The sequence below is a fragment of the Hypanus sabinus genome, chromosome 6 (genome assembly GCF_030144855.1).
Source record: "Hypanus sabinus isolate sHypSab1 chromosome 6, sHypSab1.hap1, whole genome shotgun sequence".
In the NCBI taxonomy this organism is placed as follows: domain Eukaryota; kingdom Metazoa; phylum Chordata; class Chondrichthyes; order Myliobatiformes; family Dasyatidae; genus Hypanus; species Hypanus sabinus.
Window position 1 is genome coordinate 49,801,046 of NC_082711.1, and position 18,241 is coordinate 49,819,286.

Below are 18,241 nucleotides of genomic sequence, written 5' to 3' on the forward strand. Positions count from 1 at the left end.
GTGTGATTAGGCTAGGTATTGAGTTGGGGGATTGCTAGGCAGCATTGCCAGAAGGGCTGGAAGGGCCTATTACACACTATATTTCAATAAATAAATTAATAGAATTATTTATATATTTGTTATATCTCCATGCACAGAGGATAAGAAATAAGCTGGATGATGTTGTTGCACTATTACAGATTGTCAGGTATGATGCTGTGGTCATCACTGAATAGTGGTTGAAGGATGGTTGTATTTGGGAATGGAATGTTCAAAGTTACACATTGTATCAGAGGGTTAGGAAGGTAGGCAGAGGGGGTGTCATGGCTCTCCTGGTAAAAAAATAGTATCAAATCAGTAGAAAGATGTGACATAGGATGGGAAGATGTTGAATCCTTGTAGGTTGAGTAAAGAAACTGCAAGGGTAAAAGGACTCTGATGGCACACATATACAGGCCTCCCAATAGTATCTGGGATATGGACCACAGATTACAATAGGAAATAGAAAAGATATATCAAAAGAGCAATGTTATGATAGTCATGGAGATTTTAACTTACAGTTCGATGGGGAAAATCTGGTTGGTTGGATCTCAAGGGAGTGTGTTTGTTGAATGCCTACAAGATAGTTTTTTAGAGCAGTTTGTCATTGAACCTACTAGGGGATCAACTGTATGGATTGAATGTTATGTAATGAACTGGAAGTGATGAGGGAGCTTAAGGTAAAAGATCCTTAGGAGGCAGTGGTGACAATATGATTGAGTTCAACTTTAAACTTGATAGGGAGAAAGTGATGTCTGATGTAACGTTATTTCAATGGAGTAAGGGAAATTACAGTGGTATGAGAGAGATGCTGGCCAAAGTAAGTTGGAAGGAGATGCTAGCAGGTTGACAATGGAGCAGTAATGGCACGAGTTTCTAGGAAAAATGAGCAAGGTGAAAATTAGATGTGTTCCAAAAAAAAGTAATACTCAAATGACAAAATAGTACAACCGTGGCTAACATGAAAAGTCAAATCTAATGTAAAAGCAAAAGAGAAGGTGTACAACAAGGCAAAATTTAGTGGGAAGACAGAGGATTGGGAAGCTATTAGAAACATACAGAGAGCAACAAAAGAGTCATTAGGAGAGAAAAGAAGAAATATGAAAGCAAGCTAGCAAACAATATCAAAGTGGATAGTAAAAGCTTTTGCAAATATGTAAAAAAAAATGAGAGCAGAGAGTGGATATCGGGCTACTAGAAAATGAGGCCAGAGAAATAATAATGGGGGATAAGGAGATGCATCAGTCTTCACTGTGGAAGATACTAGATATGTGCCAGATGTTAAAGGGTGTGAGGGAAGAGGAGTGAGTGCAGTTACTATTAAAAGGGAGAAGATGCTCAAAAAGCTGAAAGACCCAAGGGTATTCAAGTCACCCAGGCCAGATGAACTGCACCCTATGGTTTTGAAAGATGTAGAGGTAGAGATTGTGGAAGCATTAATAGTGATCTTTCAAAAATTCATTGGACTCTGGCATGGTGCCAAGAGGACTGGAAAATTGCACATGTCACTCTACTCTTTAGGAAAGGAGGAAGGCAGCAGAAAGGAAATTATAGATCAGTTAGACTGACCTCAGTAGTTGGGAAGATGTGGGATTCAATTCATAAGGATGAAGTTTTGGAATACTTGGTGACACAAGACAGGATAGGACAAAGTCAGCATTGTTTCTTTAAGAGAAAATCTTGCCCAACAAACCTGTCAGAATTCTTTGAGGAAATTACAAGTAGGATAGACAAGGGGGATACAGTTCATGTTGTATATTTGGACTTTTAAAAGGCCTTTGACAAGGTGCCACACACGAGGCTTCTTACCAAGTTAAGAGCCCATGGTATTACAGGAAAGTTACTGATGTGATTAGAGTATTTGCTGATTGGTAGGAAGCAGCAAGTGGGAATAAATTGATCCTTTTTCCGCTGGCTGCCAGTGACTAGTGGTGTTTCACAGGGGTTAGTATTGGGTTCGCTTTTTATACTATATATCAATAATTTAGATGATGGAATAGAGTTTGCTGATGATGCAAAGATTGGTGGAGGAGTAGGTAGTGATTTAGGCAGGATTTAGACAGATTTGAAGAATGGGCAAGAAAGTGGCAAATGAAATACAGTGTTGGAAAATGTATGGTCATGCACTTTGGTAGAAGAAATAAATACACAGACTATTTTCTAAACAGGGAGAAAATCCAAAAATCTGATATGAAAAGGAACTGGGGAGTCCTTGTGCAGAACAACCTAAAGGTGAACTTGCAGGTGGAGTTGGTGGCAAGGGAGGCAAGTGCAATATTAGCACTTATTTCAAGAGGTCTAGAATATAAGAGCAGGGATGTTCTGCTGAGGCTTTATAAGGCACCGGTGAGGTCTCACTTTTATGAACAGTTTTGGGCTCCTCATCTATGAAAAGATGAACATGGAATAGTGCAGTACAGGCCCTTCGGCCCACAATGTTGTGCTGACCCTTAACACTGCCTCCCCTATAACCCCCCCACCTTAAATTCCTTCATATACCTGTCTAGTAGTCTCTTAAATTTCACTAGTGTATCTGCCTTCACCACTGACTCAGGCAGTGCATTCCACGCACCAACCACTCCCTGAGTGAAAAATCTTCCTCTAATATCCCCCTTGAACTTCCCACCCCTTACGTTAAAGCCATGTCTTCTTGTATTGAGCCTGGGGAAGAGGCGCTGGCTGGTCACTATCTATTCCTCTTAATATCTTGTATATTTTTACCATGTCACCTTTCATCCTCCTTCTCTCCAAAGAGTAAAGCCCTAGCTCCCTTAATCACTGATCATAATCCATACTCTCTAAACCAGGCAGCATCCTGGTAAATCTCCTCTGTATCCTTTCCAATGCTTCCACATCCTTCCTATAGTGAGGCCACCAGAACTGGACACAGTACTCCAAGTGTGGCCTAACCAGAGTTTTATACAGCTGTATCATTACCTCGCGACTCTTAAACTCTATCCCTCGACTTATGAAAGCTAACACCCCATAAGCTTTCTTAACTATCCTATCTACCTGTGAAGCAACTTTCAGGGATCTGTGGACATGTACCCCCAGATCCCTCTGCTCCTTCACACTACCAAGTATCCTGCCATTTACTTTGTACTCTGCCTTGGAGTTTGTCCTTTCAAAGTGTACCACCTCACACTTCTCCGGGTTGAACTCCATCTGCCACTTCTCAGCCCACTTCTGCATCCTATCAAAGTCTCTCTGCAATCTTTGACAATCCTCTACACTATCCACAACACCACCAACCTTTGTGTGGTCTGCAAACTTGCCAACCCGCACTTCTACCCCCACATCCAGGTCGTTAATAAAAAAAAAAATCATGAAAGGTAGGGGTCCCAGAACCTATCTTTGTGGGATACCACTAGTCACAACCCTCCAATCTGAATGTACTCCCTCCACCACGACCCTCTGCTTTCTGCAGGCAAGCCAATTCGGAATCCACCTGGCCAAACTTCCCTGGATCCCATGCTTTCTGACTTTCTGAATAAGCCTACCATGTGGAACCTTATCAAATGCCTTACTAAAATCCATGTAGATCACACCCACTGCACTACTCTCATCTATATGCCTGGTCACCTCCTCAAAGAACTATCAGGCTTGTTAGACATGATCTGCCCCTCACAAAGTCATGCTGACTGTCCCTGATCAGACCATGATTCTCTAATTGCCCATAGATCCTATCTCTAAGAATCTTTTCCAACAGCTTTCCCACCACAGATGCAAGGCTCACTGGTCTATAATTACCTGGACTATCCCTACTACCTTTTTTTGAACAAGGGGTCAACATACACCTCCCTCTAATCCTCCAGTACCATTCCCGTGGACAACAAGGACATAAAGATCCTAGCCAGAGGCTCAGCAATCTCTTCCCTCGCCTCGTGGAGCAGCCTGGGGAATATTCTGTCAGGCCCTGGGGATTTATCTGTCCTAATGTATTTTAACAACTCCAACATCTCCTCTCCCTTAATATCAACCTGCTCCAGAACTTCAACCTCACTCATATTGTCCTCACCATCATCAAGTTCCCTCTCACTGGTGAATACCGAAGAGAAGTATTCATTGAGGACCTCGCTCACTCCCATAGCCTCCAGGCACATCTTCCCACCTTTATCTCTAATCGGTCCTACTTTCACTCCTGTCATTGTTTTGTTCTTCACATAATTGAATGCCTTGGGGTTTTCCTTTACTCTACTTGCCAAGGCCTTCTCATGCTCCCTTCTTGTTCTCCTCAGCCCCTTCTTAAGCTCCTTCCTTGCTACCCTATATTCCTCAATAGACCCATCTGATCCTTGCTTCCTAAACCTCATGTATGCTGCCTTCTTCCACCTGACTAGATTTTCCACTTCACTTATCACCCATGGTTCCTTCACCCTACCATTCTTTATCTTCCTCACCAGGACAAATTTATCCCTAACATCCTGCAAGAGATCCTTAAATAACGACCACATGTCCATAGTACATTTCCCTGCAAAAACATCATCCCAATTCACACCCGCAAGTTCTAGCCTTATAGCCTCATAATTTGCCCTTCCCCAATTCATAATTTTCCTGTCCACTCTGATTCTGTCCTTTTCCATGATAATGCTAAAGGCCAGGGAGTGGTGGTCACTGTTCCCCAGATGCTCACCCACTGAGAGATCTGTGACCTGACCCGGTTCATTACCTAATACTAGATCCAGTATGGCATTCCCCCCCTAGTTGGCCTGTCCATCCTGGACACACTTAACAAACTCTGTCCCATCTAAACCATTGGAACTAATCAGGTGCCAATCAATATTAGGGAAGTTAAAGTCACCCATGATAACAACCCTGTTATTTTTCCACCTTTCCAAAATCTGCCTCCCAGTCTACTTCTCGGTATCTCTGCTGCTACCAGGAGGCCTATAGAATACTCCAATAGAGTAGCTGCTTCCTTTCTGTTCCCGAGTTCCACCGATACTGACTCAAAAGAGGATCCTGCTACATTTTCCACCCTTTCAGTAGCTGTAGTAGTATCCCTGACCAGTAATGCCACCCCTCCTCCCCTTTAACCCCCTTCCTATCCCTTTTAAAACACTGAAATCCAGGAATATTAAGAATCCATTCCTGCCCTGGTGATAGCCAAGTCTCTGTAATGGCCACTACATCATAATTCCATGTACGTATCCAAGTTCTCAGTTCATCACCATTGTTCCTGATGCTTCTTGCATTGAAGTGCACACACTTTAGCCCTTCTTCCTTACTACCTTTACACCCTTTATTACACTTCTCTTTCCTCAAAGCCTCTCTATATGTTAGATCTGGCTTTACTCCATGCACTTCTTCCACTGCTTTATCGCCCCGGGTTCCATCCCCCTTGCAAATTAGTTTAAACCCTCCTGAACCATGTTAGCAAACTTACCTGCAAGGATATTGCTCCCCCTCGAGTTCAGGTGCAACCCATCCAATCTGTACAGGTCCTACCTTCCCCAGAAGAGTTCCCAATGATTCAAAAATCTAAAACACTGCCCCCTGCACCAACTCCTCAGCCACGCATTCAACTGCCATCTCCTCCAATTCTTACCATCACTATCATGTAGCACTGGAAGCAATCCCGAGAATGCCACACTTGAAGTCCTAATCTTCAGCCTTCTGCCTAGTTCCCAAAACTCATACTTCAGGACCTCATCCCTCTTCCTGCCCATGTCATCAGTACCAACGTGTACCATGACTTCTGGTTGCTTTCCCTTTCATACCAGAATGTCGTGCACCCGGTCAGAGACATCCCAGATCCTGGCATCCAGGAGGCAACAAACCATGCAGGTGTCCTTCTCACATCCAAAAAGTCTCCTGTCTGTTCCCCTGACTATAGAGTCCCCAGTGATGCCAGCTCTCCTCTTCTCCATCCCACACTTCTGCACCACAGGGTCAGACCCAGTGCTGGAGACCCTGCCACCGTGGCTCACCCCTGGTTGGTTTCCCACCACCCCAACAGTATCCAGGACAGTATACTTATTATTCAGGTGAATGGCCACAGGGTGCTCTGCACTACCTGCCTACTTACCTTCACTTCCCCCCCCCCCAACTGTCACCCAACGACCTGCTTCCAGCAGCCTAGGTGTGACTACCTCCCTGTAGTTCTCATCTATGACTGCCTCATTCTCCATTATGGGTCAAAGGTCATCCAGCTGCTGCTCCAGATTCCTTACACGGTCTTCTATATTGCCCAGCCACATGCACTTCTGACAGATGTGACTCTGCAAGATGAGAGTTCCCCCAAGACTGCCACATCTCACATGAGAGGTGCACCACCACCACCACCACCACCACCACCACCACCACCACCACCACCACCACGACGACGACGCATTGTAAAGCCTCAAAGTTCCACTCCTTCACTGGCCCACTCACTCACAGGCCTCTCCGCTTGAGCTACCCTTCTATTTATTTGTTTGAGCTTTGACTCAAACAAAAGATGTGCTGGCATTGGAGAGGGTTCAGAGGAGGTTCACAGGGATGATTCCGAGAATGAAAGGGTTATCATGTGAGGAACATTTGATAGCTCTGGGTCTGTACTCACTTAGGAGGATGAGGAGAGAATTTCATTGAATCCTTTTGAATGTTGAACGGCCTAAACAGAGTAGATATGGAAAGGATGTTTCCCATGGTGAAGGAGTCTAGGACAAGAAAGTACAGCCTCAGGGTAGGGGGTGTACATTTAAAACAGATGCAGAAGAATTTCTTTAGCCAGAGGTTGGTGAATTTGTGCAATTTATTCCCACAGGCAGCTGTGGAGGATAGGTAGTTGGATGTGCTTAAGGCAGAGCTTGATAGGTTCTTCATTGGACATGGCATCAAATGTTATGGGGAGGTGGTCAGGGAGTCTGGCTGAGGGTGGTAAAAGGATCAACCATGATTGAATGGTGGACCAGACTCAATGGGCTAAATGGACAAATTCTGCTCCTTTATCTTATGGTCTTATTCTGGTAAGCTACACTGCTTTTGGGTATCTGTGCCTTGTGGACTTTCCTATAAGTAAAAACCTTTGGCCCTTTTCCATTTCATTGTTATTTCAAGAACGGTTTATTATTCTTGATATAAAATTTACCAACCAGTGCTAGTGCTGTTTGGTCAGCTGAGTTATGAAGATGTTCAAGCATATCAACTTTAATTGTGAACCAAAGTAACTGTCCAAAATAGATCTTTGACTAAATATTTTAATGTCATTTGTTCTCTCTCTTATCTTTCATATAGTGAAGTGTGAAATGTTCCAATTTAAAGAAACAGTTGTCAAGTAATCTCTGTAAGATCACAGTTGCATATCAACAGTATTCAAACTACCTGCCTTTAACTTTCAATAGCATTGCCATTAGTAAGTACCCCACCATCAAACTCCTAAGCAGAACTGTACAATATTCCAGATTAGTGCTATTTTATAAAGTTGAGTTCTCCCTGTTCCTATATTCAATCTACTGGATAATGTAGGCTAGTATCCCATAATCATTGTTCCACCATTTTGTCTACCTCTGCTGTCACTTTCTGGGATCCATGGACCTGTACACTAAGATCTCGCAATACACCTGAGGGAAATTGTGTATGACACTACCTTAATTAGTTATCCCTAAGAACATTATTTACACACATCAGAATTAAGTTCCATCTGCCATTGTTTTGTCCATCTTTCCAACTGAACAATATCATCCTATATCAATGCCAACAACTTCGGTGTCATCTGCAAGACTACTATTACCACCTCATTAATACCTCTTATTCACAATGTAAATATACATTATAAACAATAAGGATCTCACACTGATCGTATGTTTCCTATCACAATACCACTCTACCATAATTTTTTTCCCTATTATTTGCCAAGCCAGTTTTGGATCCAGCTTGCCTTGGATCTGATGGTCTCTAACCTTAGTGAACATTCTCCCATGTGGGGTCTTGTCAAATGCCATGATTGTATGAAGTGGCAAAGTAGGTTTGAAAGGCCAGATACCCTATTCCAGTCCAAATGTTCAATTGTTCCATGTTTCTATATCTGCTTCAGGAGTTACTGCTAAGGCCTCAACCACTTAATCCAGATAAAAGGTCTCAACTAATCATTTCCCTCTACAGATGCTATATGGCTGAGTTCCTTTTTTTTGCTTCAGAGTCCAGCATCTGCAGTCTCCTGTGTCTCCTTAGTGTTGAATTAGTTTATCCAGTTAACCATACAAGACAAAGTGACTAGAGGACTAATGACAATACAGTGAATTTGATGCCCCTATAGTGGAAAAAAAATGAGAGAAAGAAATTACTTCTTTACGAAATATGATTAATTATATGTTATCCTAATTTTTGAAGCCTTTTATTTTATTCCAAAGATTGGAGAATCTCCTTGGATTGATTCTCAAGCAAAAAATAATTTTTCTTCATATTTCCCATTGGTAGGTAATCTATACATCTCCACAACATTTAAAACTAAGTACCCTTTGACTGCAAGAAGAAAATCTGACTTCTTTCTTTTCTTTCAGCCTCAGATAGGGTCCCAATCAACACCACAAACAGCTCAAAGGGAGCATAAAATGGACAGAGCTCCAAGTGCACCAGGAGCTGTTAATTTAAGGTAAAGTATTCAATAATAAATGGAAAATAATCTTGACATATTTATCTGCTGTTTAAGTAGCAAAGTATTATACCTAATTAATCAACAGTATTAACAACATTGTAAAATCTCTGTGATTTTTATTCACTCAGTGAGTTCGTTATGAGTTTTTACGCAAGTAATATTGGTCTTTGTTTCAACAATCTCGATACAAATTCAGCGTCAAACTTGTCAATATAATATGAGTCTTCATATGTGTGTCATATAATTCAGACCTTGTCTCATACCTCTGACCCGCCATATTTTTACATTCCTTAGCTAGAGCCTATACAAGCACTTCAAGCTTCTTAAGATCAGTAATTTAATCCTAATCTCTCAATCATACCACTCCAGCAATTATATGTAACAAGATATTGTACGTATCTTGTGGGAATAGATAACCTACACAATTTGTGAACCACTTCCTTCAACACTCAGAGGACTACTGCACAACACGCTCACAAATATTTATACCAACATACTAACTGGATCTCTAAGTTTTATTTGAGGCCAGAAATAAAACACAGTGTATTTTACAACACGAGAGTTAAAATCATTGTCCCAGCACTTAGCTATCAGCCTTCCAAAATGTAGCTGACAACACCAAGAGATTCATATGCATTAGTTAAGATTAGCATAATATGACTATGAAGCATGTTATGTTAATATAGTGCATTTAAATATTGAATTCTTAATTTTAGCAGTCAAATAGATAAAGTCCAAGAAAAGCATATAAAAATATGATTCACATCAAAACAATAAGTTTTCATTCAATGCACCTTCCTCACAGAGTATAGCTGGAAAAGAAAAGTTTATCCACTTTCCTCAGATAAGTATCTTGGACTCTTTCTAAAGGAGGCCTATTTACTGCAATACCTCTCATACTTGCCTCTTTCTTTTTCTAAAATAATATAATTTACATCATTATATTTAAAACTGTCATACTGGCTTAACAGGTCAAATTTAATTTGTCTTTTAACAATCTGTTTTATGGCAGAATATCAGTTCTGGGACTTATAATTCTTAGTGCCATTTTAGAACTTTTGCTGTAAGTTATCACATGCTTCTGGGGAACCTGCAGTAGGTTTTCTTTACAAAGGATAGTAAAGAAAGAAAATTATTTCCATTGTATATCCCAAGATGTTTCATACAAGTCTATGTTTCCATTTTGGAAAAATCAATTTAAGTAAATCCTTATACTAGTCACAGAGGAATACAAACCCCATCACTTCATCTTTATGACTGTGTAATTTATGCACAATGTAACTTGGCGTGAAGCAGCAATCACCTGTTTTCAGATTAGTTATAGACGTCGTTACAAAAGTAGCAGCCTTTTGCTACTTAATTATTTACTTGGTCATTCATATGACATTCCAAATGGGGAAAGTTCCCAACTTAGTTTAAACTATATTTCTAACAATTTGAAATTGTACACTGCATATGCAAAAAGTTAGAAATATTCATAGTTTAGACTAAGTTGGAAAACATTTATATTGCAAGAATGAGCAATAAATGCCAGAGATGCCACTAATGGCCAGGTCCTAAGAATAATTTTTAAACAGACATGTGAACTGTCTTTTTTTATTCTACAGGAAAATGGTAAGTAATCTATTAGTTGAGTGCAGCAATAACACTGACTAAAAGATCTTTGTCGTCAAACATAAATGAATAATATCATTGAATTTTGTACAAACTTAATTAAATTCTAGCTGAGGTTAGATTAAATGCATTCATACCATTGCATATTCTAAAGATCTGGTAGAAAAGTCGCTTGCTGCTTCATATATTTAGAAAGGCAGTGTTTAAAAAAATTTAAGTAAGGATGTATTTCAAAGTCAGTGAAAGAATTTCTATTTACCACTGATCCACAAGAAAAGTTCAAATTACCTTTTGCAGATGTGCCAGTATAACTTGATGCAAAATGCCCAAATGATCCTCAATAAATTCAAAATTAAAAAACATTATAAAAGGTCAAACATTGAAATTACTTAAAATATAAGAAGGTAAAGAAAACCTGAAACACATCAAAAACTTAAGGTCACATAAACTTGTTCCCTTTCCTTGCTCACTTGCAGTTGTTCCTTTCTACTTAAGTGAGTGGACTTTAAATTTAGAGCAGATTTATTAGATAGATATTGTAAGCAATAGAAATTTAATACCAAATTACTGCATTGCTGAACTTCATGATTTCCAACACTGGAGGATGTTTAAAAAATCACAATTTAAAGAGCAGTATTCAAAATTGTGACTTTCACATTTATGCTGGAATCCTAAATCTACTTTCCCTTTACAGCACCAAAGAAGACCATTCAACCCTTTGGGTCCATGTTGACTCAAAGCAGAGCAGAGCAATTCCATCAGTTAACACAATTCTTTTCTTTCTCACTTGCTCATCAACTCCTTTATTTCTTTGGTGTCTTAGCAACATAAAGGATATATTAAGTTAAATGAATCTAATGCACCAGCATATCTTTGGGATGTGGGTACAAACTTGGACAATCAGCAAACACCCATAGAATGACAGGAAGAATGTACTGTATATACTAACACAAGCAGCATGAAAAATCATAATCAATTGTGTCTTTTTGGGTTTGCAAGAGACCTGCAGTTTGATCTTTGGCAACTTTTGGTAACATATTTTCACAAAGTATTCAAATGTTATGTAAATGAAATTGGCATCAAAGGTTCAAATGAGTTGGGACTATCCTTGCATAAGCCTTAGGTCATAGGTCACATAAAGGTCCCCTGTTTTGCATGCCAAATGAACGTGTATCATTCTGGTTGGTTCTACAAAAACGGACCTTGTGAGCTAATACAAGATAAGCATACAACTGTGGAAGGACGTGCAGTGGAAATTAGAGTGAGAGAACAGAGTGGGACATTAAAGGCCTAGAACATGAATGTGCATCCCGCCGGAGTTTATACATTCTCCTCAAGACCACATGGGTTTCCTTCTGGTGCTCCGGTTTCGTCCCACAGTCCAAAAATATACTGGTTGGTAGGTTAATTGGTCATTGTAAATTGTCCTGTGATTAGGCTAGGGATAAATCAGGCGTTGCTGGAAATGCAGCTTTTAGGGCTGAAAAAGCCTATATTGCATCATATCTTAAATAAATAAATGGGGAAGAATGGTTTAGGGACATACAAAAAGCATGTGCAACAATACATGAAAGATGGCACAGGAACTGAAATTTGAAATGAGCTAATGTCCAGCAGATTCATAGCTGTTAAAGTTTATAAATTATTTCATCAGCAAACACTTTGTGTAAATTCTCAATCTTAATTGTATCGACACTCTGTTGATTTCATAATTATGTCTTACATCTGTAGATGGCGCTGTGTTGGTACGTTTCTTACCTATTTACAACACTCAGCAATTCCATTCTCCCAATTTCTCCATCTTTGTCGTATATGTTCTGATGACAAAAGTTTCTACAAACAACTGAGATGGCTTCCTTTTTATTGTTTGCTCTCCATCACAACTGACTTGATCTTCATTTACAGCTCTTCAACCGTTTTCCCCCTTCACAAAACCAATTTGACTCTATAAATTTTCTGTTAAGTTGTATATGGTTCACATATGCTTGCAATTGAAGGCTATGACCATCTGGTAACACTATTAAGAATCTCTAATCTGAAACATTAAACTGCTAACTTTTTCTATGTAACTTAAATAATAATATTCAAAGAAACATGACGGTTATTTATCACATAATGACATAAATCAAATATATTTATAAAATAGTCTTTCGTTTCATCTGTTGCCTGAATTGCAGTGTTTGAAGGCCTCAGCCCTTTGTGAAGGCAACAGTTGAGATCTAATATTTTTCACCAGAGCTTATCATCACCAGCTCAATCTGGATTAGGGTTCTCAAGCAAACAACTGTTTCTCTCAAACTTTCTTATCTCTTTCTGCTCTCTAGACCTGTCCAGTCTCATTTTCACAGCATGTCCTTCAACAATTGTATCTCTTATCAACCTATATAGTCTGTTTTTAATTGTAGATTTTATTTTACCAACCCCCTTTGCACACATGCCCTGTGCTATCATATTATTGTTCTGATTCCTGCTCAAAACATCTCAAAATATGATTAAACTGAGATTTATATTGAAATTAATTTTAAAAGCTGAAACTCTGTATGCATGTGTATGGGGGAAAGAATGGCTTGAAGGATATAACAATACTTGTGAGAAATTTGCCATTAGCCAAATACAACTGGAGTCAATAGAGTGATAGGGTTCTAATCACACAAAGGGGCTTTTGGGCATAATTCATCCTTTCCTACCAAGATGTTTATCTGAGCCAGTCCTATTTGCCTGCACTTAGCCCTCTAAATCTTTGCTATCCATGTACTTTTCCAAATTTTTTTTAAGTTTATAATTGCACTTGCCTCTACAGCTTTCTCTGGCAGTTCATTCCAAGGATCCACTATGTATATATGGATCCACTATGTATAGAGGATTCCAAGGATCCTCTATGTATATATAAAAAAAACTCTCTCGGGTCCCTTTTAATTCTTTGCCCTCTCACCTTAAATCTGTAACCTCTAGTTTTAGACTCTCCTACTTATGAAAAGCAAAGTGCCTATCCTCTTTATCTAAGATCCACAAACCCGCTTGTCCAAGTAGACCCATTGTTTCGGCTTGTTCCTGACCCACTGAATTCATATCTGTATACCTTGACTGTTTTATCCCCAACAGTTCAGTCCCTTCCTTCCTACACTTCACACGCTCTGGATCTTTTCAATGACTTAAAGTTCCCTGGCCCCCATTATCTTATTTTCACTATGGATGTCCAGTCTCTGTGCACCTCCAACCCCCACCAGGAAGGCCTCAAAGCTTTCCATTTCTTTCTGGACACCATACCCAACCAGTTCCCCTCCACCGCCACTCTCCTCCATCTAGCAGAACTTGTCCTAACTCTTAATAATTTCTCCTTTAGCTCCTCCCACTTCTTTCAAATAAAAGTGTAGCCTAGGGCATGCACATGGGTCCCAGCTATGCCTGTGTTTTTGTCAACTACATAGAGCAGTCTATGTTCCAAGCCCACACTGATATCCATTCCCCACTCTCCCTACACTACATCGACAACTGCATTGGTGCTGCTTCTTGCACCCATGTGGAGCTCGTCAACTTCGTCAACTTTTCCTCCAACTTCCACCATGCCTTCAAATTTACCTGGTCCATATCTGACACCTCCCTCCTTTTTTTGATCTCACTGCCTCTGTCTCTGGAGATAGCTTACTTACTGATGTCTATTATAAACCTATGGACTCTCACAACTACCTGGACTATATTTTTTCCCTCCATCTCCACCACATCTGCTCTCAGGATGAGGTTTTTCATTCCAGAAATAAAAAGGTGTCCTCCTTTTTCAAAGAAAGGGGGTTCCCTTCCTCCACCATCAAGGCTGCCCTCAACTGAACCTCTTTCCTTCATGTACATCTGCTGTTACCCCATCCTCCTGCCACCATACCAGGGATAGAGTTCCTCTTGTCCTCACATACCACCCTGCTGGCCTCCACGTACTGCACATAATTCACCGGAACTTCTGCCATCTTCAATGGGATCCCACCAAGAAGCACATCTTTCCATCCAACACACCTCTTTCCCAAATTTCTGTTTTCTGCAGGGATCGCTCCTTATATGACACCCTTGTCCATCCACCCTTCCCATTGATCTCCCTCTAGGCACTAATCCTTGCAAGAGGAACAAGTGCTACTCCTGCCCCTACACCTCCTCCCTCAGTACCATTCAGCACCCCAAATAGTTGTTCCAGGTGAAGCGACACTTCACCTGTGAGCCTGTTGGGGTCATATACTATGTCTGGTGCACCCAGAGTGGCCTCCTGTATATTGGTGAGACCCGACGTAGACTGGGAGGCTGCTTCACAGAGCACCTACATTCTGTCTGCCAGAACAAGCGGGATCTCCCAGTGGCCACTCATTTTTAATTCCACTTCTCATTCCCATTCTGATATGTCAATCCATCCAGGTAAACTCCAACCTGATGGCATGAACATCGATTTTTCAAACTTCCAGTAATGTCCCTCCCACTCTACCTTCACCATTCTCTCACCTTGTATCCTTGCCTGTCCATCGCCTCCCTGTGGTACTCCTCCCACCTTTTCTTTCTTCCATGGCCTTCTATCCTCTCTGTCAGACTCTGCCTTCTCCAGTTCTGTATCTCTTTCACCAATCAACTTCCCAGCTCTTTATTCATCCATTCCCCTCCTGGTTTCACCTATCACCTTGTGCTTCTTTTTTCCCCTCCTCCACCTCTTAAATCTACTACTTATCTTTTTTTCTCCAGTCCTGCCGAAGGGTCTCGGCCTGAAATATCGTCTGTTCTTTTTTCAATAGATGCTGCCTAGCATGATGAGTTCTTCTAGCATTTTGTGTGTATTGATTATCTATGCCTCTCTTGGTTTATACACTCAGTGACCACTTTATTAGGTACACCTCTACTCCTGCTGATTAATGCAAAAATCTAATCAGCCAATCATGTGGCAACAATTCAGTGCATAAAAGCATTCAGACAAGATCAAGAAGTTCATTTGTTGTTTAGACCAAACATCAGAATGGGGAAGAAATGTGACCTATGAGACTTTGACTGTGGAATGATTGTTTGTGCCAGATGGGGTGGTTTGAATATCTCAGGGATCTCTTGGGATTTTCATGCACAACAGTCTCTTATGGCAGTGTTTCACAAACATTTTTGCACCACTGCCCCTTGAATCTCAGACAACATTCCCAGCAACCCCCTCTCCTTTTTCAGCTAATATATAAAATCTGGAAATAATTTTGATTTATTTTATTTCAAATTTTATTTGAAATATTCAAATCTATTTAAAGCTACAAATAAAATTATTTATTTAATTACAGTAATATCAATTTTCTTCAACAATTTTGGAACATACAACTATTCAATATTCAATTGCTTTTTCACTATGGTAGCAAAAGATAATCCAAAATCATAACAATTGCCACTAGTCTTCGACCATTACAAGATTGTTATACTTGAATGATGCACCCTCAGCTCAATGAAATGATTGTTCCAAAGAATCAACTTCCTTATTTCAATCCTTTATTAACAATTAACAAGCATATAATCTTGAAGCAATATCAAGTGGTCAGCAAAGACATGACCTCTGCCAGTCCCAAGCCACAAACTGCCATGAAATAAGCAAGAACATGAAACTTATTTCCTTCATCTTTATCATGCCCCCACTAATGAAACTAACTATCATAATAAACGTAATAAACACACAACACAGAATACATGACTTCCACATTTACCTTTCAATGAGATGGATGGGCTTGGTCCATCAATATCATCTTCTCAAAATGAGTCTCAGAGCCCCACATTCAGTAATGTACAGTCTGTTTTGTTGCTTTGTAAGAAATTGGGTAACTGCACTGAAACAGTGTTCCACTAAATATAACGTTGGAAAGGCAATAAAGAAATTCTTAACCTTTTCCACAGTATAGGATAACCTTTCTTTCTGCAGCCAAAAGTCTTGATGTGATTTTTTGAGCTTCGGTTTTAGCTCAAAGTCATGTAGCAAGATCAGTTCTTCTTTCATCCTTCCTGTTAATTCCTCATTATAAATGTTCAGGAATGGATTTATTACCCAATCTGGAACCTAGATCAAGAGAAATTCCTAAAATATTCTGATAGGTCTTTATGCAGCTCACCTAGGTGGGCACAGTATACCTGAAGATCATCACCTGGTATTTTTCCTTTCTTTTCCAACTTAGAGAGGCTCAGAAATTGGAAAAGGTTGCATCAACTAGTGTTGCACTTAAATAGGATTAACCTGGACAGACGTGCGGAGACAACTGATAGGATTTTGACAACCTTTCATAGCATTTCCTTGCAATTAAAGGCTGATTTCATTAAATTTTGTGAATAATTATGACAAGTAAGCAATGTCATGCTTTTAATAATCTTGAGTTGATTACTGAATGAAACATTCAAGTCTTAACAGTTTCAAAAGGTGCATAAAAGTGATTCAGGCAGTTTCCCTTTAAGAGCCATCTGACATTTTGTGTGCAACAGCAAGCATTCAAATTGTTCAAAGTAAATTTATTATCAAAGTACATATATGTCACAATATACAATCCTGAACTTCCTTTCCTTGTGGGCATTCACAGTAAATACAAAAAATGCAATAGAATCATTGAAAGGCTGCCCCCAACAGAACAGGCAATCAATGTGTAAAGAAAACAAATTGCAAATACAAAAATAACAAAAAGTAAATAATAATAATAACAACAACAATAAATTAATTAATGGGCAATAAATATCAAGAACATGAGATGGAGTCCTTGAAAGTGAGCCCAGTTCGGTGATGGGGCAAGTGAAGTAGAGTGAAGTTATCTCCTCTGGTTCAAGAGCCTGATGGTTGAGGGATAATAGCCATTCCTGAATCTAGTGGTGTGGGTCCTGAGGCTCCTGTGTCTTCCTCCTGATGGTAGCAGTGAGAACAGATCATGGCCTGAATGGTTGAATATGGCAATGGAGCTGTGCCATAATGTGAGTAGAGCAGGTACACCTGTTCATCTGTAGTTCACAGTAGTTCACCTGTGCTAATGGAAATTGTGGGGAGATAATGTTGCCAATCAAAACTGACTGGGGTCTGCAAGTGAGGAAATTGAGAATTCAGTTACACAAGGAGGTATTGAGGCCAAGGTTTTGATGCTTACAGTATTGATTAGTTTTGATGAGATAGTATTATTGAATACTGACTGTAGTTAATAAAGAATATCCTGATGTATTCACCTTTGCTGTTCAGATGGTTGAGTGAGGAGCCAATGAAGTAGCATCAGCTGTTGACCTGTTGTGATAGTAAGCAAATTGAACCAGATCCAAGCCGCATCTCAGGCAGGAGTTAATGTGTTTCATCACCAACCTCTCAAAGCACTTCATCACAGTGGATATAAGAGCTGCTGGATGATAGTCATTGACCATGTTACTATGTTCTTCTCAATGACGTTGTTCATCATTCTCAATACAAAGCTCTCGAAAAGTATGGAATTGAGAGCATGGGACTTGATTTTATTTATTGCTGTGATAACAATATTTAATGATTTATTTAGCCAATCACTTAAGTCTTTTGCAACAAGATGTTCTCTGTGAATTACATAGTGAATGGTAAGTATGTTAGATACAGCTTTTTTCAAGAAAGTAATAAATCCACAGTGGTGTCTTGTCATTAGTGGTGCCCCACCTGTTGCACAAGCAATACTGTTGGTGAGCAGAATGTCCTTCTCTTTGAAAAATTGCTCATTAGCCAAAATATTGACTCCCTCTTCATATCTGTTTCTAGTCCCCTTGCAAATATCAACTCTTGAACCATGCTTTCATCTTTTATAAAGCAAACATAACCAAGAAGCAAAGATTCATTGTCCAACAAAGTTGACTTATCCAACTGCAGAGCAAATTCTGTTGCTAAATATATTGCATTATGTGCCTTCCACATTTCATTTATTCGTCTTTGAACAGAGTTGTCACTGAGTGAAATCACTTTAATTATTTGTTCTGGTGACTTATACAAAACATACTTGGAACTTCCCTTACTGCTGGGAGAATCAGGTCTTCTCCAATTGTATGGGGCTTTCCAGATTT

General features: G+C 39.8%; 1 protein-coding gene across 1 annotated transcript in view; it reads left to right on the top strand.

Annotated features, from left to right (window-relative positions):
* Positions 1-18,241, top strand: part of c6h10orf67 (chromosome 6 C10orf67 homolog) — a 153,709-nt gene that overhangs the window by 112,863 nt on the left and 22,605 nt on the right. Inside the window, exons 14-15 of the mRNA XM_059971335.1 lie at positions 8,352-8,414; positions 8,502-8,593. Coding sequence (XP_059827318.1) covers positions 8,352-8,414; positions 8,502-8,593 — 155 coding nt within the window. The remainder of the gene's footprint in view (positions 1-8,351; positions 8,415-8,501; positions 8,594-18,241) is intronic.